Genomic DNA, 25,476 nt, shown 5'->3' on the forward strand with positions numbered 1-25,476 from the left:
AGCCCTTAGTTTATAATAGTTTTACATGAAAAAAGCAAAATCCTCAAGAGAAAGGATGAGATATACACCAATAATAAAAGGTACAGTTATGTATACTGCAGTGTCTGTTCATATAAGAGAAAAATGTTTTATTTGTACCTTCACTATTGTTTGCACCTTGTCTTTCTCTCCCTCTCTTATCTTGTTATGAGGCAATACATCATAAAAATATCAAGACAGTGAGGAAATGATCCTGTATATTGAAGGCCAACACTGTCATTCGGAGGGGAAAAGCCCAATTCAATCACCTCCCCGTGTTCGCTCCCAATAAGGGACAGTGCTATTTTTACCATTCTATAGCGCCAGAAGGAGGGGGGGCGGCGGTAGGAAGTCGCTGAGGGATTCCCCCGCACTGCGGTGATATACCGCCTCGGGGCCGTCCTGAGGGAGGGCTCCGAAATTACATTGAAGTGACGCAAATTGCTTTACTTGGACGGGGGTTCATATGGAGTACACAGTGATTACATATCATATCATCGCCTCCGAGATGTGAAGTTTAGCCGGGGAAAACTTGCAGAGCTGGGGTTATTTATTCTTCATGTTGCTGTTGAGACATAACAATGATTTTCAGTTTATTAACACATTCGATCCTATTGTGCCGCAGCCGATGATGACACGCTCGGGACGGAGAGCATATGTGACAAACAACGTTATTTCCTAGATACTAGTGGTATCACGACGTAGCAGTCTAGCGCTGCAGACAGAGAGAGCGAGGGGAGAGATTAAATTGAATATGGGTCAGTTCACAGCCCAAACTCTGCTTATCTGAATTCTCACACACCCTTGAATGAAAGTGATTATCCAGTCGGGCTAATTGAATAATTGACGCTTGCTGGAAATCATTTCCACTGGTCACTTTCATTATCTCCGCTGAAAACATATGCTAATAACCAAACAGCGCTGGTAAAGCAGTGTGTGTGTGTGGGGAATTCATATGTTGTGGGAGACGGGGGAGTCGTCAATAATTCATAATCCATAGTCCTAGTTCATAGAAAATCTGAGACCCACCTCCCCTCAAGTTCCAGGGCAGGTACTGCGAGGCTGCGCTCCTCATCTGAAATTCAATTTGATTGTCTCCATGCAATATTGATGAGGATTCCTTGGCCGCGTGTTTGTACGCGCTACACGGTTAATTTAAATCATTTATGTGTTACGCGCCGCGCTGTCCACCTGCTGACACTCTGGAGGGAGATGGAAACGTATACCTAAAGAGCGATACCGCTCTGGGGAGGAGGAGGAGGAGGAGGAGGAGAAGTGATGTAATAAGGGTCAAAACGAGGTAGTGCGAAAGTGACATTTGTATGGATTGATGGGGGGAAAGAAGGCAGGTCTACTTTACTCACACTTACGATAAATCTAATTTTCACCACATGCAGTGATCAATCCACATTGACCACTCTAATGAGACTATGATTGATAACACTTATCGCCCTTTATGTCATAATATCCTGGAAACTGACAAGGATTTATTCTTATCACTTAAAGGAGGAGAAGAACGGCGTGCTGTCACTGGTCGACTGTCAGCCTTCTCGTATAGGCAAGTTATTCAAATTAAGAAGATTAACCTATGTGTGTTTTATCACACGGCCAAAAGATTCACATATTCTGAGCAACGTATCCTCATCCTACAACGGCATCATCGTACGATATCTTACGAAAAGTTATTCCTCATTTTTTGGGCGTTTCCTACGAATGTCCAGCAACACAGGTCAATTTCAGTCTTTTCAAAATAAACTTCTGTCTTCACAGGAACAAATTGCCTATATTTAGGTGACAAAACCACTCAGTTAGGTTGAAGAAAAGATCGTAGTTTGGGTTAAAATAACTCTGGCGTTAGCGTAATTTAAGTACGGAAGTTACGTGAGAAATAAGTCAACGTTTGGGTTAAGATAACTACAGAAGTGGTGTTACTTAAGTACAGAAGTTACGTGACAAATAAATCAACAACCTGTTCTGAGCAACAATGTACTCATCCACCAGAGCTGTATATCTTATGGAATCAGAGAAAGAGAGAAAGTAGTCCCTGTTATATAATAGCTGGATACCGGGGCCCTACGCGGCTACATAACGAGCTGTTGGGCCCCTGTTGACCCGGCTTCCTCCCACTCCATGAGCATTGTGTCACTTTCAAGAACCTATTAAGTGCCGTTTACACAACAGACTACACCTGCAGCTTAATTATATATTTCACCTACAGCCCCGACCGGTACTGTATGGTAATTAGTACTCCTATTTATGATGTGATTCTGCACTACCATAAAGAGAGACAGATTTGAAACAGAATGGTCATAATTGAAGCAGAGACATCCTGACTTTTAGTCCCTAGAGTTGGTCAAGCTCCGAAGGATCCTCCTACATTTCCCATTATGCAACTCAATAGTATGTTATATTGGGACCCCTGACTCAAAATCGCCACTCTTAAACCCCAAACCCAAGCTTTTGCTTTTATTAAAAGGGCACTCCAACAACGTCTATTCCCTAGTAAGGGTTATTATTTCAGATTTTGGAAAGCTCCTCCAGAGCCAAAGAGGATATTATACAACTGTTTTCACCAGCTGACTACTCCTTATGACAAGGAAATTAATTTGCTAAATTGATGGCGTGCCCATTTAAGTCTCCTGTAGTTTTAGGTGGTATGAGCTTTAAAGATCTAAAGCAGTCAGTTGCCTGATTAGCAGTCCAGCTCTGACTGCTGCAGCTACAGTACTGTACTGTAAGATTTGGGTCATTGTTTTGCCTGACTCGACTTCGAGTTTTGTCAGTGAGTTAAACTGAAGCGTTAACATGAATCAATTTAAAATGGTCTACTCAGAACAATAGACTGTATATAAGAAAGTAGACGTAGTTACTGTGATGTCACCCATTGGGTTGTGGACTGCCGTTTCGAAGCCTTGAGTTCAGCATTTTGGCCGTCACCACCTTGGTTTTCTGCAACCAGAAGTGACACGAGAGGGAGAAGCTCAGTACAACCGAACACTGAATAAGACATTCTTAGGCGACCAAAATGTTACAATTAACTTTCACACTGTGAAAGGGTTAAAGTTCTACAATGAAAATACATACATACAACGTTTTTTCCTGAAAACTTGACAGCGACCTGTCAATCACAAGGTAGCCCCTCCCTAAAGCATCCCCTGCATAACGGTCTATTTGACTCTAAATGGGACCATTATTTACTAAATGAACATCATGCTGTATTGAAGAAGACTTGAAACTAGCGATTGAGACCATAAACTCATGTTTATAATGTTTACTGAGGTAATAAATCAAGTGAGAAGTAGGGTGATTTTCTCATAGACTTCTATACAATCAGACTTCTTTTTGAAAGAATGCAAATTTCTGCATTGGCTTCGCTTGTCAGACCCGGAGGTTGCCTCTCTGCTCGGAGCACACTGATTATTCTAATGTGTGTGTACTTATCAATAATGGGTAAAATGACCAATGGGATTTTGGGGAAAGACTCACATACCTCTAGGGCTGCAGCTAATGATCGCTTTCATTATTGATGCATCTATTGAGTCTTTCTTTTTTTAATCTATTGATTAAACATTTCGTTTTTCAAAACAACAGATGGTAGTGAAAAATGGCCAACGCAAGATCCCAGAGCCCATGGTGACATCTAAAGATCGCTTGTTTTGTCCAAACAACAGTCTAAAATCCAAAGATTGTGATTATAGTGGTATCACAAAAGATAATTGCTATCTTAATACTACATTTTTTTGGAATATTCCTTCCAACATAATTGGTAAAAACTGGCCACAACCAGAACGGCGCCATCGTTTTAGGGGCTGCAGATACCAAACAGGCTATGGTTCTACCACTATACATTCGTGGCTCAGAGCCAATGAGCTTTCCTTCTCATGCTGGGGGACCAATCTGGATCCTGTGCTGACTAAGATCTTCCCTGTCCGCAAATATCTGTTGTGCTAACCAAAACCTGGACAACATGTCCATTGAGTATGAAGCCATAATAAAGGAATAGATAATTAACACGCAGTTTATTTCATCATATCTCATGCAAATGCAAAACCTCAAGTGTTTTTCCCAGCTCCAGTATCACAGCGTTGAGACAAATAACTATTACAGTTATGTAACAGAGATTTTTGAAGCCGTGCTCATTGCAGTGGCCGTTTTAATCTTCATTTTTTTTTATTGCCGTTCGGTGCCGAACCTGAAATCTTGCAGCACCAGCACCGGCGGACATGTGTGCCTTTGCTGGTGCCAGCTTGGTGAGGGCTGGTTTCATTTCAACGCCACAGCGGGCAGAGAGGAGATCATGGCATGGCCCCGAGAGAGAGAGAGAGAGAGAGAGAGAGAGAGAGAGAGGTGCAGACAGACTGAGAGAAAAACAGAAATAGAGAAGAGACACTGTTAGCTTGGGTAAGTGGATTATGTGATGTGGAAGGAAGGAGGGGAGGGGCTCTGTCCTCTATCTCCGCCGCTGCTTCTGCTCTGGTCAAACACTACTTGAATCAAGGCAAAACAAATATTCTTACTGTCCTATTTTTTTTTTTATTTAACTTACACAACCGTCCTAAAAAAACAAAAACGCTTGCCATCCCAGAACTACTAGTATCCTCATGGCTGGATTTGAGCGCGTCTTGCCAATGCTTACTTGGCTTAGGTGCCAGATGGCGAGGGTTTGTCACACGGGCAGATACAAAGACTCTCCAAATCGTACATGTTTGCAAACACTTAAGTGATTTAAAAGGAAACCAATAATTAACTCTGTTGTGAAGTCCATTAGTAATTGAGCTCAGCACTTTGAGGTGACTTACATGGGAATTAGTCATGACCAGCTAATGCAGCTCAGAATGCATTTACAGGAAGTGGTAAAAGAGCTCTTGTATGCTGCAACAGAGCATTTGGGGAATGGGGAAATACCTATTTGACTAACACGTTCGGTGTGATCTCAGAGGAGAGCAGTAGTGGAAGAAGTACTCAGATCCTTTAGTGAAGTAAAAAGTAGAAATGCAACAGTCCATTACAAGTAAAAACCCTGAAGTGAAGAGTTATTTAAGCACAAATACAGAAGTATTATCAGCAAAATGTACTTAAAGTATCTAAAGTAAAATAATTTTCTAATTTTATTCTTTGAGAATATTATATTATTCAGTTTTTATCACTAATGAAAACATGTAGGAGGATTTTTAATGTTGTAGTTCATCAATTTAAAGCCAATTTTAGATGTTTTAGATGTACTATTGGGTAGATTAGTACTGCATCATATCGTATTTTATATTTTTCTGCGTTCACGAGAACAGTACGGACCGGTTAGACAACCCAAAAACATAATGCTTCCAGCCCCGGCTGTCACCGGCACGGAGGCATAAAAACATTGGAATATAGTTGACGATAATTTAATATATTTGAGAGAAAAAAAAGTCCTGTAAATCTCAAGAGTCGGCCTATTTCAATGAAATGAAAAGCAACGTGTGTTTAAAAAGCTTTTGGGCTCCATTACAGTTCAACTCTGAGGCTTTGTGAATCACTGCCTGTACTGAGAATACATTACTGTTGATATATTAGGTGGAAATTTCTATGAAATGTTCCACTAAGGCTGCAGCTACATGACTCAGTCAGCCCGTCAACGCGCTTGATGCACAATGGCACGTTAATGTATGGGTTACTGTATACCACAAGGGAGGGCGAAGGCACTTCAGCTGGCCCACACACGTCCAGCTTGTAAGATGCAGTGTCATGTCGTATAAATATTAGAAGAACTAACAGTGGGGAATTGGTAGTGTTAATATTTCAGAGCTGTTAATATTTGCTTGTGAGGTCTGCAGTGTAATTTAATAAACTATCCTTATTGTCTCTTTCCCTGTGCTTGTATCCATAGGACTACACGTTGACCATGTATTTCCAACAGTACTGGAGGGACAAGCGTCTCGCCTACTTAGGGATCCCCCTCAACTTGACCCTGGACAACAGGGTTGCCGACAGTCTCTGGGTCCCCGACACCTATTTCCTCAACGACAAGAAGTCTTTCGTCCACGGGGTCACCGTCAAGAACCGCATGATCCGCCTGCATCCGGATGGAACCGTTCTCTACGGCCTCAGGTGGGTTCTGCTTCACACTTCACCCATTCTGGCCTCCCACTATTAGCCCAAATTTACCCAAATAAAACTATATACTTGTACCCAGTTTTAGAGGTTTATGTTGGGGCTGTGTGCCACGGTCAGAGTAGGGAAGTCAGAAAATATTGAGAGGTGTTTGGGTCTCAAGGCAGTTTGTGAAATAGTCATGAAATGTAATCTATTTGATTCATGGTGACGCTCAGCGTGACTTTCAATGATGTATTTTTGTGCGTTTTCCTACAAATGTCCAGCAACATGTGATGAATCTGTCAATTTCCGCTCCAGACTTTTCAAAATAAAACTAGTGAGTTAGCTTTAGGAAAAGATCACAGTTTGTGTTTAAATAACACAGAAAGTACCGTAACTTAAGTACAGGATTTACGGGACAAATAAATCAACTTTGACTTGTGGTTTCACACGGGACAGCGGTTCCCTGGGAAAAAGTCCTGTGTTTTTGGACCCACCCATCCAACTCGACCACCCTGCCATATCAATTTCCGCCCCAGTTATTTCAAAATAAACTTCCATCTTCACAGGAAACAGCTTGGTTAGGTTTAGGCAACAAAACTACTTAGTTAGGTTGAAGAAAAAAATCGTGGTTTGGGTTAAAATCACACCGGAAGTGGCGTTACTTAAGTACGGAAGTTACGTGACAAAAACTACTTAGTTATGTTTAAGAAAAGATTATGGTTTGGGATAAAATAACTTCGGAAATGGCGTAACTTAAGTATGGAAGTTACGTGACAAATAAATCAACGCTGACTTGTGGTTTCACAAGGGGTACGAACACCCGTCTCCTGGGCGAAAGTTCTGTGTTTTCTGACCCACCTCGATCTCCTCCCTACACGTTGTTCGCCGTTCTTTATACTTCCGGTTCACAATTACATAAAAATAGATTTTTTGCTGACCATCAAAATGTTATATTCGTGTTGATTTACACGAATCAGTACACTATTTCATGAACTGCTGTGCAACTGGGCTGGAAAAACACAAAGAACCCCAGTTCAAGATGCCATCTAAGTAATATCTATTTGTTGTGTTTCCCAGTATAACAGGAAATGAGTTTATTTAATTTATAATGTGCAATTTCTGGGCCATGCAAATGAGCAACACTCCCCACAACAGGCAACAAAGTGAAGCTCGGGGTCAGAAATGTTCTCAGATGTTTCCCAGTGTCAAGTTAATTCTATGTGTTTAAAGCCCTATTACGGCACCACAGTTGCCCGTGCTGAGAACTTGGCCGTGTTTCTGCTGCTGGCCGCTGAGCAGCCAGAGGATTATGTGTCGTGCTCAAGGGCACCCCGGCATTTGATTTTATAAGAGCAGGAGGGTGCAGTCAGAGATCACCCATGAAAGGAACAGGTTAGACGTTGCATTAATGCAATATTAAGCTCGCAGCTGTTGTTTGATATTTGTTTCATAAAGCCCTTGTTTTGAATTTTTCCATTGATCTTTTCGACAGGCAGGTTCAGAAGAGTTAGAGTGACCTATGAATATGGATGCATGCTTTGAATTATTAGAGTGCTGAGCGTGTGTGTTTGTTTGCGTGCATACTTGCATGCTTGTGTTTGCGTCCGTCAGTGTTCATACTTTACAGTCATACAGCCATGCTTGATTATGCAAGTGGAGTTCACAGCACTTAGCCTTGTGGGCTACTTATAGACCTTGCAATGCTTTCAAGAGATCAAAGAGGAGAGGGAGATGTCTGACGTGGTGTTTGTGACATGAGCTGTTAAATAAATGTATGTCAGGTAAGGCTGAGGAACATGCTGAATACAGATTCCTATCACGGTATCAAAGAATGCACTCTGTATATTTATGTGTGCTGTTTATTGGAGCTGAAACTAATTATTTTCTTGATTAATCACTAATTTTATGGCAGAAAATAGTGCAAAATGCAAGAACTGGTGTTTTCATATTTACAGTACGTTGAGTTTTATTTATATAGGCCTATATTTAAACTATGCTTTTTCAAAGGTTTTGTATTAATGCAGAAAATAAGCTCTGCGGCAAACATTTATCATATAATCGTATATAACCGTAAGTGCAAAAATGCTAACTCATCTGTCAAAGTCGCTCAAAAGAGGCTGGGGTGGTGACTGCTGACAACAGCACACTGTAATGAAAAGTGACATTATGAAAAGTGACATTATGAAATAATAAAATGACATTATGAAAAGTGAAATTATGAATTTAAAAAAATGGCATTATGAAAAGTGGCATTATGAAATAAAAGGTCACTTGGGAAATTAAATTATGACTTCTGAAAAACAGGAAACCACAAACGGGCAAAACAGGAACCCAAATAAAGCTCTGTTATTTTAAAAATAATAATAATGACAAGAAATGTCATAATAATGACTTATGTTTTTATATTATATTATTTAATATTATATTTTTAATATAGTTTACCAATTTATTGGTTCATTTATGTTTAATTTACATTTGTAATTGTTTTTTTATTATTTATTATTTTATTGTTATAAAAGACTATAAATTAATCAATTAATCGACTATTTGTTTCTGCTCAACTGTTTATTATTATTTTAAGTTTGCAATATGTACAGTTTTAAATGTATTTTCTGAAAAATTGACGCAACAGACAGGCTATAATAGTATAAAAAGTTCAGTCATATATTGGAAATCCAAATAATAAAATGCACTGTGTCACAATAACCACAATACGTGTATATCTTGCAGACGGCATGTTGTGTTGCTGTAATTTTAGCTGTATAATAATATCACCTAATGGGTTTCCGCAGCCTCATCTGCGTCTTAACTGAATGAAGACATCCAGTGGCTAACTGCCAAGCAGCCGGCTTTTAATCAGGGCAGACTTAGCCTAAATCATTTTGCATTTGCATTTCACTTTGCTGCTTATTCTAACTGTCTTGATCATCAGCCGTGTGAGCTCATACATCTGATAAACAAAAGGGATACCTCCTCATGACCCAGTTCAGATGAGCAGGCGAGAAACTGCCAAAATGTGTTGCCTTAATATGATTTTTATTCGCACAAATTTTTCACTTAATCACTGGATGGAGGGGAGCCAGTTTGTTTGAGCAGATTTAAAATACAAGAGCGAGGACTGCTTGTCTGCGTGTGATCTATAGCATAATTATGTATACTGTTACACAGTCAGCATTTTAACTTGGAAGCAGTGCTATAATCTTATTTTAAGATGACAATGCCAATACTCTCCAGTAATATGACGCCGACTGAGGAACTTAGTGTAAAGACAAATGGACGTTTCGTTTCCTTTAAAGATGATAAGACAAAGTCAAGTGCTATTAGCTTAATGCTTTAATCTAATTGTATTCCCACGGTCCCTTATACTTCCTTGTTAATTTGCCTGCTGTGCTGTTTTTATAACAATTCAAATAGGACAGACAATATGATAGTCACCCCTTCCTCCCTTCTTTGCTACCTTCCCATCCATCTTCCCTTCAACACAATTTGTGTAAATCACATACAGTATCTAACATATTCTCTCCTTCCCTGTCTTCTTTTTCAGGATAACGACAACAGCGGCGTGTATGATGGATCTCAGGAGGTATCCCCTAGACGAGCAGAACTGCACTCTGGAGATAGAGAGCTGTGAGTAGAGAGATCTAAAGCCTTTAGGACCGACTGTCAGCACACTACGCAGGCTGAGAAGAAAACCAACACAGCCTCATGTGTGAAATGTTACGAAACAATATTGAACCTGGATGTTTTTTCCTATGAGGTCTGAAGCATTTGTTTTAAATCTGTCTCAAGTCAACGTACCCTCATACAACGGTTCATATGATAACGAAGTTCTCTGAATGTCCAGCAACACGTGACGAATGTCCAGTAACACGTGCCAATTTCCGCTCGTTACATGCATTCAGTCTTTTCAAAATAAAGTTCCGTCTTTACAGGGAACTACTTAGTTAGGTTTAGGCAACAAAACTACTTAGTTAAGTTTAGGAAAAGATTGTGGTTTGGGTTAAAATAATCAGTTTCCGCTCGTTGCATGCATACAGTCTTTTCAAAATAAACTTCCGTCTTCACAGGAAAAAACTTGGTTAGGTTTAGGAGACAAAACTACTTAGTTATGTTTAGGCAACAAAACAACTTAGTTATTTTTAGGCAACAAAACTACTTGGTTAGGTTTAGGAAAAGATCGGGGATTGGGTTCAAATAATCAGTTTCCGCTTGTAACATGCATACAGTCTTTTCAAAATAAACTTCCGTCTTCACAGGAAAAAACTTGGTTATGTTTAGGCAACAAAACTACTTAGTTTGGTTTAGGAAAAGATTGTGGTTTGGGTTAAACAGACAATATAGAAGAAAGAACGGTCAATATTGAAGCACTGACTTTTAGTCTTTATTATCAGTCAAGCTCCAATAACGCTGGATGCTACGCTTGTGGTCTCCAAGCCATAGTTGAAATTACCCTGATGACATCACTAGGGTTATTTTTTCAGAAAGATCTCCCTCCAGACCCACAGAAGACATTATACAAAACAATGATTAGGATTATCAGAGGATCCTGTTGGCATCCTTGTAGGTTAAATTGAGCTGAAGCCAGTTTTCTCAAAAACTGTTTAAGATTGGAGCACTTTCAAGATCTTGTCAGATTTCTTGCTAATAGTCTCTGTATTATATTTTTTTAAAAAGTAGACAGGAAATGTCAGCTATTTTTGGAAAATCTTTGTGAACCTATTAACTGACTTGCTTTTCAAAGCAACGTCTGGTTCTTGGAAACAACTTCAAAACATGTTTCTTCCCGAATGACAGCCCAGTTGGATGATAAGCAACGCTGCATATCTTGGTCTCCAGTGATGGCTAGACAGATGGTTACACCTTGGTGCATGTGTCTGTTCCTGTGCAGATGGCTACACCACAGACGACATCGAGTTCTACTGGAAAGGAGGCGAGTCGGCTGTAACGGGGGTGACGCGGATCGAGTTGCCTCAGTTCTCCATTGTCGATTACAAGCTGGTGTCCAGAAACGTAGTCTTTTCCACAGGTAAACGCTCTACTGTAATGTGTTGTGTAAGCGCTTTGGTCTCCGCAAACTGAATTTCCTTTGGGAATAATACATGACAGACTGACAAGTGGGTGTTACATTTTAGATGATATTGTTCATATCAAGCGTTGGCCTATTTTCAAGCTGATTATTTAATCAATTTCTGTAGCAAACAAATCCGTGCCAAAGCTTGATCTGTTGATCTTAAATCCTCAGAGCACAAAGTTGTGTTTGTCAGTGCTTCTAATTGGGTTGAAGTGAGGAAATGCGCCGCCTTTGAAGTATCCCTCAAGTAACAGCGGCTGGTGCGAGGATGCTGGGATGGTACTTAACCAAAAACATGGTGTAAACGCTGTGATTTACAGAGCAAATTGTGTCCATGTCAGGTGGCCTTTGACCCTGAGAGGTGACGCTGGAATTAATGGTTTGGTTATCATGCTGATGCTAACAAAATGTAGTTGAGGACCTCAATCAATACAATCAATCAGTGTGACATAGCAGGTTTATCTTAAAGGTGCAATGTCCCCTCTGCTACTGGGTTCATACAGTTTAAATTTAGTTAATTCAGTTCTAACTAAAAGCAGCGCAAGAATACGCAAAATTCGTCCAAACTACTGACACTCTGACAGACGTCAAAATAAAGTCAAAATAACACTGTAATCTTATAATCTTCACGTGTGGTGGTAGCCTATAGCTTACGTTAGTTATCGGTGTATTTGTGCCACTAACCGGGACTGTACGGCCCATGCAAGGTCTGCTTTTATAGTTTGTTCATTGTAGAAAACAAGTGGTATTACAAGACAGGACGGGCCGGGGATAGCTGGTTAGCATGCTAATTTCAGTAGATATCTCTGCAACACAATGCATAGACGTCTTTGAAATAACGTCAACACTGTAGCCTTTTCGCTTTCTGTTGATAATGTTCATTTTTTTAATATTTTAAACAAAAATTCTGGCCATATCTTACACATTGCACCTTTAAAGCCCCTGGTGTAAAGGCCTTATTGATAACATTTTTGTGTAGACTAATATGTTTTTAATAATAATACATCCACAGAGACTTTAGAAAGGTGCCGAATAAAAGTACGGCTATTCCTGAAAAAAAAAGATATGATTGTGAATTAATCATTTTAAAAATTTTGGCGGGTCCAAAATTAATGTTTTGTTTACCTTATCACTTCTAACAAGGCTTGTGAGCCAATACTATAACAACGTTGGTATCTCTGGGTCATCAGTTAGCGTGGAAAAAATGGATAAATAGCTGAGATTGACGGTAAGTGTCTGGCAATGACTTGTTGTGAAGTGAATGCAATGGAACAGGGGAGGGAGGATGTGATATCTAGTGGCTGAATGTTATCAATGTTATCAATAGCACCTTTAAAATCTTAAGTATTTCTCTATAACATTAAATAGTCATGATTAAATATGCAACAAACTAAGTTAACATCCATAGTTATTCGTTTTTGAAGACTTTATAAGTGATAAACTCAGCTAATCTGCTAATGTTGCTCCATTCTGATTGGTGAACGGAAGTATGTGACATCACTTTTTTTCCCAACTAAGTCCCGTCAACTTCAAACTAGTGAGAAACCCAAAGAAAAAAACAGAAATACAGACATTTTTCTTATAAAATAACCAAAACTGTTCTTACTTTGGCAAACGATTGCCCAAGAAATTGAGAAAATATGTTTTCAGTGCCTTTAAGTTGAAGTGTATTTACATATATTCTCAAAAGAGTTTGACTGTTGAATGGAAAATACGTTCTTTTGAATCCTTTCTAACAAATTTTACTACTAAATTAATTGTTTACAAAGGCAATAAGAAAGCTTTTACACCCTCAAAGTAAAGGTTTATCTTGTGTTTAGCTGTCACATACAGCTCAGATGGTACAATTCATGGTAAAATAGCTAAATACAAAGCCATAAACTACTTGAAAACAAAGCCAACAGCAGTGCAACAGAGAATCAATGGCCTGCAGTATATACCCAAATGAACCTCCAATACCCCTAATGAATATTTAATCAATGAATATTTAAAAATGAAACATGGATGCTCAGGAAAGAATAAACACAAGACAGGGGTGTGCACGGCTTATAAATCTTTTGGCGTCGTGATTAACTGGTGTTGTGAAACACATCAATCAAGTGTTATTTATAGGTTCACAATGGCCATTTTCTTAACAGATTTTCGACTCCCGGAGCAATAAATTAGACGGCATGGTGACACGTTGAAGCAATTTGTCAAGTTAGTGAACACGAAAATCATTTGCACAGTATCGTATTTCATGTGATTCATTGGTAACTTGGAGGAGTGTAGAGGAGTAATTCAACAGTCCTTATTGCTCGCAGGGGTATTCCACTATATGGCGTGAACTTTATTTTTTATTTGGCGTACACAGAGGCCCTAAATTAATCAGATTTTTATGTGTACATTTACTCCTAGATGCAGAACTTTATTGACGCTCCCTAACCAAGCTGCCATATAATCTGGTCAGCGGAGACTCATTCAAAGAGGCAGCTTCTTCACAGGCGGGGAAATAAAAGCTGTGTGACATTTTGTAATAACAGAATTTCTTACAGAAGTTATGCTCATGAGGAGGAGCCACACCCAGTCTGAAAGGGACATGAATAGTAAATCAGTCTTTTGTTTGATTTTTGGGGTATTTTTAACATTTCTATTGAGGCTATGCAGTATTTTTTTTCCCTGCCTCACTTTGAGTCGCCCTAATTCTCACTGTCTTTATCTCGCAATGTTGCACTGGCTGTGATCACAACACGTGTCTCTGCCTTCATGTGTAAATCACATGTCAATGCGCCGAGGCGAGCGCACCATACCAGAGTGTACTTGTTTATGAGAAGTGGCACGTCCCCCGTGGGTGGCGACAATTAAAGTTTAGTGTCCAGTGATGTGCTCCCGTGCTCTTGGCGGGATGTGTGAAGCACATCAAAGGCTCCCCGCGAGGCTGGCTAATGACCAGGTTCCCTCCGATACATGTGCCACTAGCCAGCTTTTAATTCCCTCTTTCCCTTTCCGTCCTGTCTTGGTATCGCTCTCACCCTCCGTCGCTTCTTCTTTTGCTTTCTCCTCTCTTAGTATATATCTTCCTAAGAGGTGTGGTTGGATGCCAATTACCCTGCTCTCTGACTGAAAAACAGCCCAGGATTCAGGGCATCATATATTCATGTGGAATGAGGTCCACAACATCAATTATTCTCCTCTAAGCACACGCACAAACACTGCCTGTTTGTGTGTGTACATACAGTAATCATGTCCGTATGCAAATGCACGCGTGACCGGACAACGTTTGCCGTGTTTGGTGACATTTAAGTGTGTTGTTTTCCCATCAACGTCATGGCTATCATCACAGTTACTGTCTCCATCCTCTCCTTCGTTAAATTAGCTGCAATAATAACAGCTTTAAGTATTCTATAACATCTATATTTCATGTTTTTGCTGTAATTTGACAGTAAATTCATTGAATATTCCTTCATATTTGTAGGTTTTGGGAAACATGAAATGCTTGGTTATCAGCTTTTGAAAATAGCCCGTCAATTAATATAGCGTTAAAGTTCATTAGAATACCTCACCGCACTGGGGGCGTTTTACTCGTGCAGTTAATTCACACATCAATATATTTTATTAACTGCTGATTTTGTCATGCATACTTTCACACATAACGCGGATATGGTGAAAAAGTGCCATACTTTTTTTCTGGAAAAAGGTTGATTTTCTGAGCTTTCGCACCGGAAGTGAAGGCATCAACCAATCACGTTGTGCGGAATTGAGTTGCGCCTATATTTATGAAACAACAACACAGATGCTCCGTAGTACGAAGCAAGACAGCAAACTTTATCACTCCTTTCAATCTTGAAAAAGGCAGCGCAGACCAGATCCACTTCTTCGGTTCTTAACTTTCAAAATAAAAGCCCTAGACGTATAATATTCCCAGGCAAGTATTTAGCATTTTCATGTAGTTCATTCGTCACGCCCACGAGTGTGTAAAGGTCTTAACAGCGGCAGATTTACCACTCAAAATTCAAAGTAAGTTTTTAAACAATGCGTCTAAGCTAAGCAACGTTGGTTGCAAAAAAAACAAGATGACGATGGCCGAAATGCTGAATTCAAGGCTTCAAAACAGCAGTCCACACACCAATGGGTGACGTTACATTGACTATGTCGACTTCTTATATCCAATCTATGGGACTAACCAGTGTTACTGCCGAATGTAAAGCTATCTCGGATAAGGAGGAGTTTGGGATGGCGAGGAGTGTGACTTCACCAAATCCAATAAAAACTAAAACAGGGGTGGTGGATGTTATCGTGACTTTTTAACCCCACAATGTGTGAATGCTCCTTGGCCTTGGATGTAATGCTTGGTTAGGTTGCTACTGTGGGTAGCAAGCTAGTTAGCCGGACAAACGTTTGCAGCTTACATTGGAGCAAACAAAGACTGTTTAATCTCTTGGCTGCAACACCCCTGCCATGAGGGTGACAAAAGAGACAAAAAAGAGACAGCAGACCTCCTACTCCCCAGCCTCCCGTCTACCCAGCCACCCTCCCAGACTCTATTGTTGTACTGTCATCATCCACTCAACTTTTACATTCATCCCTGCATCCCATCGCCTCTTCGCTCTCCTCCTCGGCTCACACATGGTGTTCCTCCCACTCGCGGATGCTGTTTGGTGTAGCAGTTACAGCCAGTACACTTCTACACCCACGCGCAAGTGAACCTCAGCCTACCTCTTTTTCTTAAAACCACTCCTGCATCTGCTACTGCGAAGATACTCGGCTCCCATTTAGGCTTGGAGGAGCAGCCATTAAGGATGCATCAAAAGGAGTGAATGGGATATTTTAAGACCTGTGACAGTCTGTTCCCATATTCAGAGTGTAATGAAGTGTATGTTTAGCGTGTGTCGAGTTTGTTCGCGGCTGCCAAACCGTTAACCACGAGCCAAAAACAGGAGGATCATGTAATGTGATAAATAAGGCATAGTTTGAGCATTTATATGCGTGATCTTTTGGTTTTATACAAAGTTTGAAGTTCTTGATCAATTACTTGTACAGAAAAACAATCTACAACAGTATTTTTTAACTGAGTAATTGTTTAAGTTAGGTTACATATCAAGCAAAACTGCAGTTTGAGTGTTATAGCTTTTGAAATGTGAGGATTTACAGCTTTTCTTTGTTTAATATTGTCAATGTTATTTGAGTTTTGGACTGTTGGTCGGACAAAACAAGACATTTGAAGATGTGGGCTTAGGCATTTAGACTATACAGACTAAACAATTCATTATATATTGGATAAACAAATGAGTTGTTCCCATTTTGAAGCATCGAGCTTGGCATTTTGGCCGTTGCCATCTTGTTTTTTTGCTACCAGAACGGACACAAAAGGGTGGAGCTAAGTACAACCAAACGCTGAATAAGACATTTTTAGGCAACTCAAATTATGCAATTATATAAATGAAACAAATAATAAATCAAGTGAGAAGTAGGCTCATTTTCTCATAGACTTATATACAATCAGACTTATTTTTGCAACCAGAGGAGTCGCCCCCTGCTGGCTGTTAGAATGAATGCAAGTTTTAATTAAAGCACTTCCGCACTGGCTTGACTTTTCAGACCCGGAGGTTGCTCACTGTTGTTGTTGTTGCATGGATTAAGGGGGATTTAAGAGGTAAAAACTTCACAGGTACCACTTAATTTGCTCCTTTAAAAGGATCTTAATTTTTTCAATTAAGCTGCAAGGGTAGGGGAAATCACAGACATGGAGTAAACGGATAAAAACGACTATAGTGGTTCTTGTTAAGGCCCCTTTAAAGCCCTTAAACCATGCAGATAATTCTTTGATCTTTAAGTGCTTTTTAATTCTGAAGGACAGTGACTGGCTCTCTTTGCTTTTTAGCGCACTTGTCTTTCTCTGAGTCATTAATTTGTTTGTTTTACCTTGATTTTATTCCTGTGAGTGCCACAGTCTTTGATCAACCATGTCGCCTATGCTGCTCATGCAAAGCACCCAGCAGTGCCTCTGTTTATTTATAATACCCATACAGTATATCTTATGATTATTTTACCTTCCCTCCCTGAGGCTGATGGGAATGTTTTCAGGTATTTATCATAAAACCAAAGTATTGGACAAATTCAATTTCTGGACTGCATGGAAAATGAAGGCATCACAAATTATTACAAGTCAGGGAATGCGTGTACCAAATGTCATAGCAATCCATCAAATAGTTGTTGAGACATTTCACAAAATGTCAACCTCATGGTGGCGCTAGAGGAAAAGTCAAGGGATCATCAAAGTCTGCAATATAATTTTCAATGTAAGTCATCCCTTGTGTGACAAATGTTTCACCATTGCAACAATACATGTGGTCTCCTGTGGACTGGGCGCAGTTCGTATGATATCTTACGCAACGTTATTCCTTATTTTTCCTGCGTTTTCCTATGAATGTCCAGCCACACATGACACGTGTCAATTTCCGCCATAGTCTTTTCAAAATAAACTTCAGTCTTCACAGGAAACAACTTGGTTAGGTTTAGGAAAAGATCGACTTGGTTAGGTTTAGGCAACAATTCTACTTAGTTAGGGTTAGGCAACAAAACTACGTTGCTATGTTTAGGAAAGATCAACCTGGTTAGGTTTAGGCAACAAAACCCCTTAGTTAGGTTTAGACAAAAAAACTACTTTGTTAGGTTTATGAAAATATCGACTTGGTTAGGTTTAGGCAACAAAACTACTTAGTTAGGTTTAGGAAAAGATCGACTTGGTTAGATTTAGGCAACAAAACTACTTAGTTAGGTTTAGACAACAAAACTACTTAGTTAGGTTTAGGAAAAGATCGACTTGGTTAGGTTTAGGCAACAAAACTACTTAGTTAGGTTTAGGAAAAGATCATGGTTTGGGTTACAAAAACTTTGGAAGTGGCGTAACTTAAGTATGGATGTTACGTGACGAATAAATCAACATTGACGTCTGGTTTCACACGGGGTACAAACACCGGTCTCCCGGGCGAAAATCTGGTGTTTTTTGACTCACCCATCCATCCCAACCTCCCTCCTACATGGCGTTTGTCACTCTTTATACTTCCTGGTTCACGATTATGTGGATTACATACAAATTGATATTTGCAGGATATTAAAGTGCATTACTTCTGGTAGGTATAGCTACGAACGCTGTATGAGAAGAGCCTGACATGACACAATGAATAACATAAACACAATTTCCATTTAGACCCATATGTTTGCTCAGGCAACACACTGGGTCTTCTGGTTGCTGACTGCCTTTGAATGTCAATTATATCAGTCAGCAGCTATAGATAACATTTGGCGAAACCCTTTAAAATAACATGCTGGGATATTATTGCAATCCAGCATACAGTCGGCACAGAATCTTAATAAGATTGTGTGTTTTTTTCAGAGTGACTCTGTCCAACTCTGCACACAAGGGTGCAGGCGATTGGACCCACGCTCGCCACAAGTAGCTTTGGCTGAAACCCACGGATTGGAAATTACAGTGTAATGGCCCCCAGTTCTCCTCCAATATAAAGAGAAAATGGGAAAAATAGCTAAGAATAGTGGGAGCCATAGATTCAATCTGTAAAGAGACGTATGCTGGGAGATAAGAAATCACACTATATACAAGCACACACACACACGCACATATACTGTTTATATTCCAGGTCGTGGAATAATAATGCTCCGTCATAGCAGATTGTAAATGTAAATGGTGGTGAGGAATATTATTTCCCTGACTTATGACGCATCAGAGGCGCTGCTACATGCATTTAGAAAGCTATTATCCCTGCAGTGATGCTGAATCCCTCATATCAGATGAATAATGTAGGTGGATGAGATGCGCAGAATTGAATTGTTCTATCGCCATCTTAAATATTGTGTCACATCGTCGCGAAATAGGGTTACAGCCTTGTGAGAGAGTTGGTGTTGCGCAAGTGAAGGGGATACTTGTTACCATGGCAATAAATCCAGCCCATGCTGTCGGGGTTGTCATGGAAACTGAAACAAAAACATAAGGTGTCCCTGTGTGCTCCTATGAATAATATAAGTTAGATTTTACTGTCAGCAATTAAATGTTTTTAAATCAGTGGAGCCAAATGTACTTTTTTAAATTTGATGTACTCTTAATACTACTAAAAAACTTCTAAACCAACACTAAAACTATACAGTATGTGTGTATTATTATTATTATTATTATTATTTTAATTATTTTATTATTATTATTTCATACTTTGGTTTATATGTGAAGATAATTCTGCTCTGTATTTAAATTTAAATTTAAATTTATTTATGTTTTAATTTTATTCTTTATTTGTTTTGAAAAAAAAAATAAAGAATAAAGAAAAAAATATATATTAAAAATATATTAAAAATCTAATATATATTATATAAAAAAGAATATATAAAAATGGTTGAATGGATGAAAAAGGAGAAAATAAAATAATAATTAAAGAAATAGATCTAAACCAAAAGATTTAAACACGCTGCTTTGATCTTTGTCTCCTCTTCCCTCAGGTGCCTACCCTAGACTGTCTCTGAGCTTCAAGCTGAAGAGGAACATCGGCTACTTCATCCTGCAGACGTACATGCCATCGATCCTGATTACCATCCTCTCCTGGGTCTCCTTCTGGATAAACTATGACGCGTCGGCAGCCAGAGTGGCTCTAGGTAAGAAGCAGTGGCTGCTTAAAGAGCAGGTATTTCCTCAGATGAGATTGGGGACCAAGAATGAGCCACAACCTGCCCGGCTTAACTTCTCATACTGTGGTGGATTTAGTGGGAGCTTTAGGGGAATGGGTTGGAAATTGGTGGGCCAAATGGAAATGGATTTGAAGAAGTTGTTGTTTATTATGTGGGAAAAGAGAAATGAGGTCCTTATCTTCTATTGACACAGGGAATCAATTTTACTTTAAAGTGTGATACTAGCTGGAAAGCTGCAACAAGCATGTCAGCATTGTTTTGTCCACTGTGCCTTTCCGTAGGGCAAAACCAGGAATACACAACCTTGACTCGGACCAAACTGGGTCATACCTTGTGTCTGTTGTTGCTGTGGTCACTGAGAGGCCTCCAGGAGCTATAAATACATCACGTCTCTAATGAGCATGATTTCACTTCTTATTGAGGAGTGCATGTGTGGGTGCAAAGGCCCACGCACCGTGGGGCTCCTGTGAGCAGTAAACAAGGCAGAGATGGAAGCAGCAGGTCGCTGGTTTGTAATCATCGGGATTCCTCGCAGGAGGCTGCAGCACAGTTTTGTCTTTGGTGGATAATGTAGTCTTAGATGAGGAATCAGGCAGGGATGATTCGTAATATGAAAGTTATGAAGACAATAGCTAAAAATGCAATTTAAGCAATAGACTTTCCACAGCAGTCGTAATTATTACCACGGTAAATTGGCAATTGACTGTTCGCTAAACGCCTCTCCTGAAGAGCAATGCTTCAATCATAGCTTAGCAACAGTAACTAGGATTTCACCACAACTCAATGTATCCTCATACAACGGCTAATTTTTACTATGAATATCCAGCAACATGTGTCAATTTCCGCTCGTTACATGCATTCAGTCTTTTCAAAATAAACTTCCGTCTGCACAGGAAACAGCTTAGTTAGGTTTAGACAACAAAACTACTTAGTTAGGTTGAGGAAAAGATCAATTTGGTTAGGTTTAGGCAACAATTATTATTAATCAAGGGCAATTATTTCTCATTTTTCGTGCATGTCAAGCAAAACGTGTCAATTTCCCCTCCAATCTTTTCAAAATAAACATCCATCTTTACAGGAAACAACATGGTTAGGTTTAGGCAACAAAACTAGTTAGGTGGATTACATATAAATTGATTGCATGGGATATATACAAATTATAGTGCATTACTTTTTGTAGGTATAGCTACGAAAAGTAGTGAGAACAGTCTGCTCAGGCATTAAAAACAACAACAACAACAAAAAAGTCACTATACATGCCCAAAATCCTTTGAGAATTGAACCATCAAAGCAAAAGCAGCTCACTAGTTGACTGGAATACAAACCAGACAAATTAGGTAACTCCCCAAGGGGACCTAAAAGCCCCAGATTCACTGTGATCTCAGTTGGTTCGAGGTAATTTGAACATATAATGAAGCTGCCATGTCTACTATGTGGACATGCTTCAGACGGGGGGGCCGATAGGGGCCAAGCAGCAAATCATTGCCCCGGGGCCTCCTAACAGCTCAATCTGGCCGTGCCAATTGATTGCTGCTTTGGCTCTTAAATCATCATCATATGGGCAGATAATGGAACGGTAACGACCTTAACACATCATAATGCTTTTTGGAAAACATGGTTTGATCCATTACCAGTTATCCACGGGCGCATGCAGCTCGTTAGAGACTGGAATCTGGACGGCAGCAGCGCGTGTGCGCACATATCTGTTTTATATCCATGACTCATTTGCACCGCTTGAACAGTTTTTTTTTTCGTGAAGGTACGCGTGCAATATCCGGTCATTACCTTGGAGTGTATGTCTGCTTTTTATGTTTGTGTGTGTGTGTGTTGGGGGTGAGGGGGATGTATACGTGTGAAGTCCTGCTGGCTGCAATATCCGGTGTGTGCCTCCTCAGCTGAGAGGCAACCGGAGGTCCATTCACTTCTCCTGATGGATCATTACAAGCTTTCAGCAGGTGCCTTGATGGTGGAAGAGGGTGTGTGGGCATGCATGCGTGTGTGTGTGTGTGCGTCTGCTGCTTTTTTCTGTGTGCAAACCTGCCAGTAAGAGCAGTGTAATCAGGAGAGAAATCAATTCAAGGAGGCAGCGGGCAAACAATTGAATTGTTTCAAGGTGAATCTCATTTTCCTGAGCAATTTTCAAAGGATTGCAAAGTTTCAAATGACCCGCTCGCGCCCTAATCTGGTTGCAACCCATTTCACACAGCAACGCCTCTCACTCACAATCATATTATATGAACAGTCAAGGTGTGGGCATTAGCTGTAATTGGTGCAGGAGCACTTTTAGTGTAATGGTAGACACAGGTTTGAGTTCACTGGGTGTTTTTTTTCTCGACCGCAGACTGCCAAAACGACAAGTGTTGAAGTATTGCGCTCATAGATGTAAAAATAGTAGATGTGACGTGTTCTAATGACGTTCTAGTTAGATAGTTCTTCAACTTTTTGTAGTTTTAGTTGACCAATAAGTAAAAAATATACCTCTCATGTACTCTATACTGATTTGTGGAAAGTGATGCCAGCCTCCTGGTCGCAGTTAGGTACTGAACAGCTGATAACCAGTTGCTGCCCATAGGCGGCAATTGTAAATAAACAATACCCAGGTTCCAATTAGTCATGACATAATGACGCATCCACTGTTTTCTATCTATGATTATGCATGCTAACTAGATAGCTGCCAGTTTGTGCTGTCTGCGAGTGATGAATGGAAGTGTTCAATTAACGCTGCTTTGATTTACCGCCCATGCCTATACTCTCGCAGTCAACATTCATTGCCGTTTCCCTCGCTTCATTGCATCCTACATGATGCCTCTTCCTTTTTTTATAATGTTGAGCCGTGTTGCTAATGGCCTCTCGGCTTGTGATTAGAGGAGATTTGATTGCGGTGTGCCTTTGTTCCAGCTGTTAAGGTGGAAAAGAGACTCTGGGACATATAATAAGAGAAAAGGGAAGAGAGAGAAAGGGGGGGTGGGATGGAAAGAGGGAGACCACCACAAAATGATGGTGAGATCCGGGAGGGGGGAAAGGAGATACAGGATAAATGAATAGAAAGAGGTGGAGAGGATGAAGCAGAGGGAGAGATAGCTGAGAACAATGGGACGAGACAGAGAGAGAGGATGAGGGAGATAGAAGAAGACGGAGAGCGAGAGAGAGACCCTATAAAACTATATTTCTCCCCGGAGAGCGTAACGGCGTGATGAAAAAGGAGGGAGGCCCATGGGCGCAACGGCCCCTTGATTAAATTGTCCGAACAGGGAGCGAGGGAGCAAAAGAGAGGGAGGAACGGAGGGAGGGAGTGAAGGACAGAGAGTAATGGCGCAGCTGAGAGAACACCTATAAAGAACAAGGCTGTCGTTAAGCAAAAAAAAAAAAAAAACGAGAGATTGCACCATCCAATAGGGGCAGAGACACGAAGCATGTGCACGTGCAGGGCGAGCTCACTCACAACACGCTTCTCACACCTTCTCTGACGACACACACACACGCATGCATGACTGGTGTTAGCCTTGTAATGTGCCAATAAATCACACTAAGGGCTAGATTGACCTTCGCCATCCCGCTCCCTCCTCCCAACCCCCCGACTGTTCCTTGTCTCTTTGCCGTACTTTATGTCACACGCATTCGTACACACAAACACTCGTCCGCGCGTGTTATATGAGCGGCCCGGCTACTGATAGGCTCCATTTATTTCCAGCACGGGTAGATAAAGCAGTAGAGATATATCTGCCACATATCTGTAATGAGATAAGATATAGCGTTATTGCATTGCAGGAGGTCAGGGTTTGCATTGAGTATGAGTGAGGCGTGGGTTTATTACCGCAACTTGTTAAATGGACGGTGGCACTGGAAGACACATGTATACGTGGTTGTAGAGCTGCAACACACAAGCAAATACAAAAACACGCTGCGCAGAACACAATGGAAAGTAATTACAAAACATTGTAAATCGTTTTCTGTATTTGGTTGTTTTCTGTTGTTGCAGCGCGTTTCTCTATGTGGTTGTGTTTTCAGTTTTTTTTTTGGTTGCGTTTCTTTTGTATTTGCAGTGCATTTCTGTATTTGGTTGCATTTTTTGTATTTAGTGGCATTTAATGTTTTTGCAGTGCGTTTCTGTATTTGGTTGCGTTTTCTGTTGTTGCATTGCGTTTTTGTATTTAGTTGTGTTTTCTGCTGTTGCGGTGCATTTCTGTAGTTGGTTGTTTTCTGTTTTTGCAGTGCATTTCTGTATTTGGTTGTGTTTTCTGTTTTTTTGCGGTGTGTTTCTGTATTTGGTTGTTTTCTGTTTTTGCAATGCATTTTCTGCAATTGGTTGTGTTTTCTGGTTTATTTCTGTTTTTGTAGCATGCTTCTGTTGCATTTCCTATATTAACGTTTTGTCTATTTGCATGTGTTCTCTTACGTCACAGTGCATTGGGCCACTGTAGAAATGTATCAAACCTCAGCAAATTCAATTTCCCCTCATTTATTTGTCTGTAATTTCATATGAGTCTCTGCGCCTCTCTCTTTCTGTCTCATACAAGGTGTGAAGGTGCCTTTACTGGGAGTCATCAAATAACCACCACTCTGTATCCCTTGTGGTTAAGGTTACTAAGAGCTGGGGGCTAGATACATGCAGCACTATTCTAATGAGTTATTTCTGCTTGATGACCATGGGGCAGTTGGAGGTTTCTAGGCAGACCTTTGAATTTCAATGAGGCAGAGGTTACGTACTCACCTACCAGTGCGTGTGTGTGCGTTCATGCAAGTAAAATAAGATCATACATGAAAGTGATCAGGAAATTGTTTCATAAGAGTGCTCAAGCAAAATACTGTACGTGCAGTATTCGCTTCTTCTCCCCCTCTTTCTTTGACACTTTAGGCAAGGCAATCTCATGGGATCCCTCCATCTCTTAACTAGAAGAGGAAATAGCCACAGAACAAACATGTTTTCTATACAAATATCCTTGTTTCTATAGTAACACCTAAGGCATCTGTTGAGGTTTTTCTTCAACGTGACCTTAAGGTTACTGACGAGATTGAAGCATCTGCTTAGAATGACGGAATGCTCTTTGGACTTCTGCTATGACAGGTTTGGACTAATTAAGCATCAAATTTACCATCTTAGATTTATTGCCAAGATTGGTAATGAGGAAGCCTTGGAGAAAAATTACACGATATATATAGTATGACACATTTTGTATGTATGAGCTGAACAGATAGAATTTACTGTGCGCAGTTGAGAGAAGGACGGAATAATTAGACAGAAGATGCAAGAGATTGTTTTCGTGCTACGAAATCAGGTCATAATAAGCGTTTGGATCGGTGGAAATTTTCATATTTCTAAGAACTTAGTTCTAAGAACCGTTTTTTTATTGTGTCTGCACCACAAGAACTAGGAACGATCGTAATTCTTACAACGCCGGTTTGAGGGACTTTTTTCCGCTCCTATTACAGAGCAGGTACTCTCCCAGCACAAGAGGAACCGTGAATGACGTAAATGAGCGATGATTGGTCGAACACATGAGCCAATGCAGACTGGCAAGCACCATTTTTAAAAACCTGTTAGCCGTGTAAACAACAAACAACACAAACAACGGTTTGTACAAATGGACTGACAATGTAGTCCAGAATTTAAGTTCATGAGCACACACCCACTGAGCCAAAGA

The 25,476-nt window shown here is 40.2% G+C and overlaps 1 protein-coding gene across 4 annotated transcripts in view; it reads left to right on the top strand.

The window, feature by feature from the left end:
• The window catches only part of LOC119483524 (gamma-aminobutyric acid receptor subunit beta-3-like), a 73,680-nt gene that overhangs the window by 40,433 nt on the left and 7,771 nt on the right, over positions 1-25,476 (top strand). For all 4 annotated transcript variants that reach the window (XM_037761712.1, XM_037761713.1, XM_037761714.1 and 1 more), the window contains 4 exons: positions 5,882-6,102; positions 9,635-9,717; positions 10,979-11,116; positions 19,649-19,801. In XM_037761712.1, coding sequence (XP_037617640.1) covers positions 5,882-6,102; positions 9,635-9,717; positions 10,979-11,116; positions 19,649-19,801 — 595 coding nt within the window. The remainder of the gene's footprint in view (positions 1-5,881; positions 6,103-9,634; positions 9,718-10,978; positions 11,117-19,648; positions 19,802-25,476) is intronic.

Source organism: Sebastes umbrosus, chromosome 24 (genome assembly GCF_015220745.1).
Source record: "Sebastes umbrosus isolate fSebUmb1 chromosome 24, fSebUmb1.pri, whole genome shotgun sequence".
NCBI classification, from domain to species: Eukaryota; Metazoa; Chordata; class Actinopteri; order Perciformes; family Sebastidae; genus Sebastes; species Sebastes umbrosus.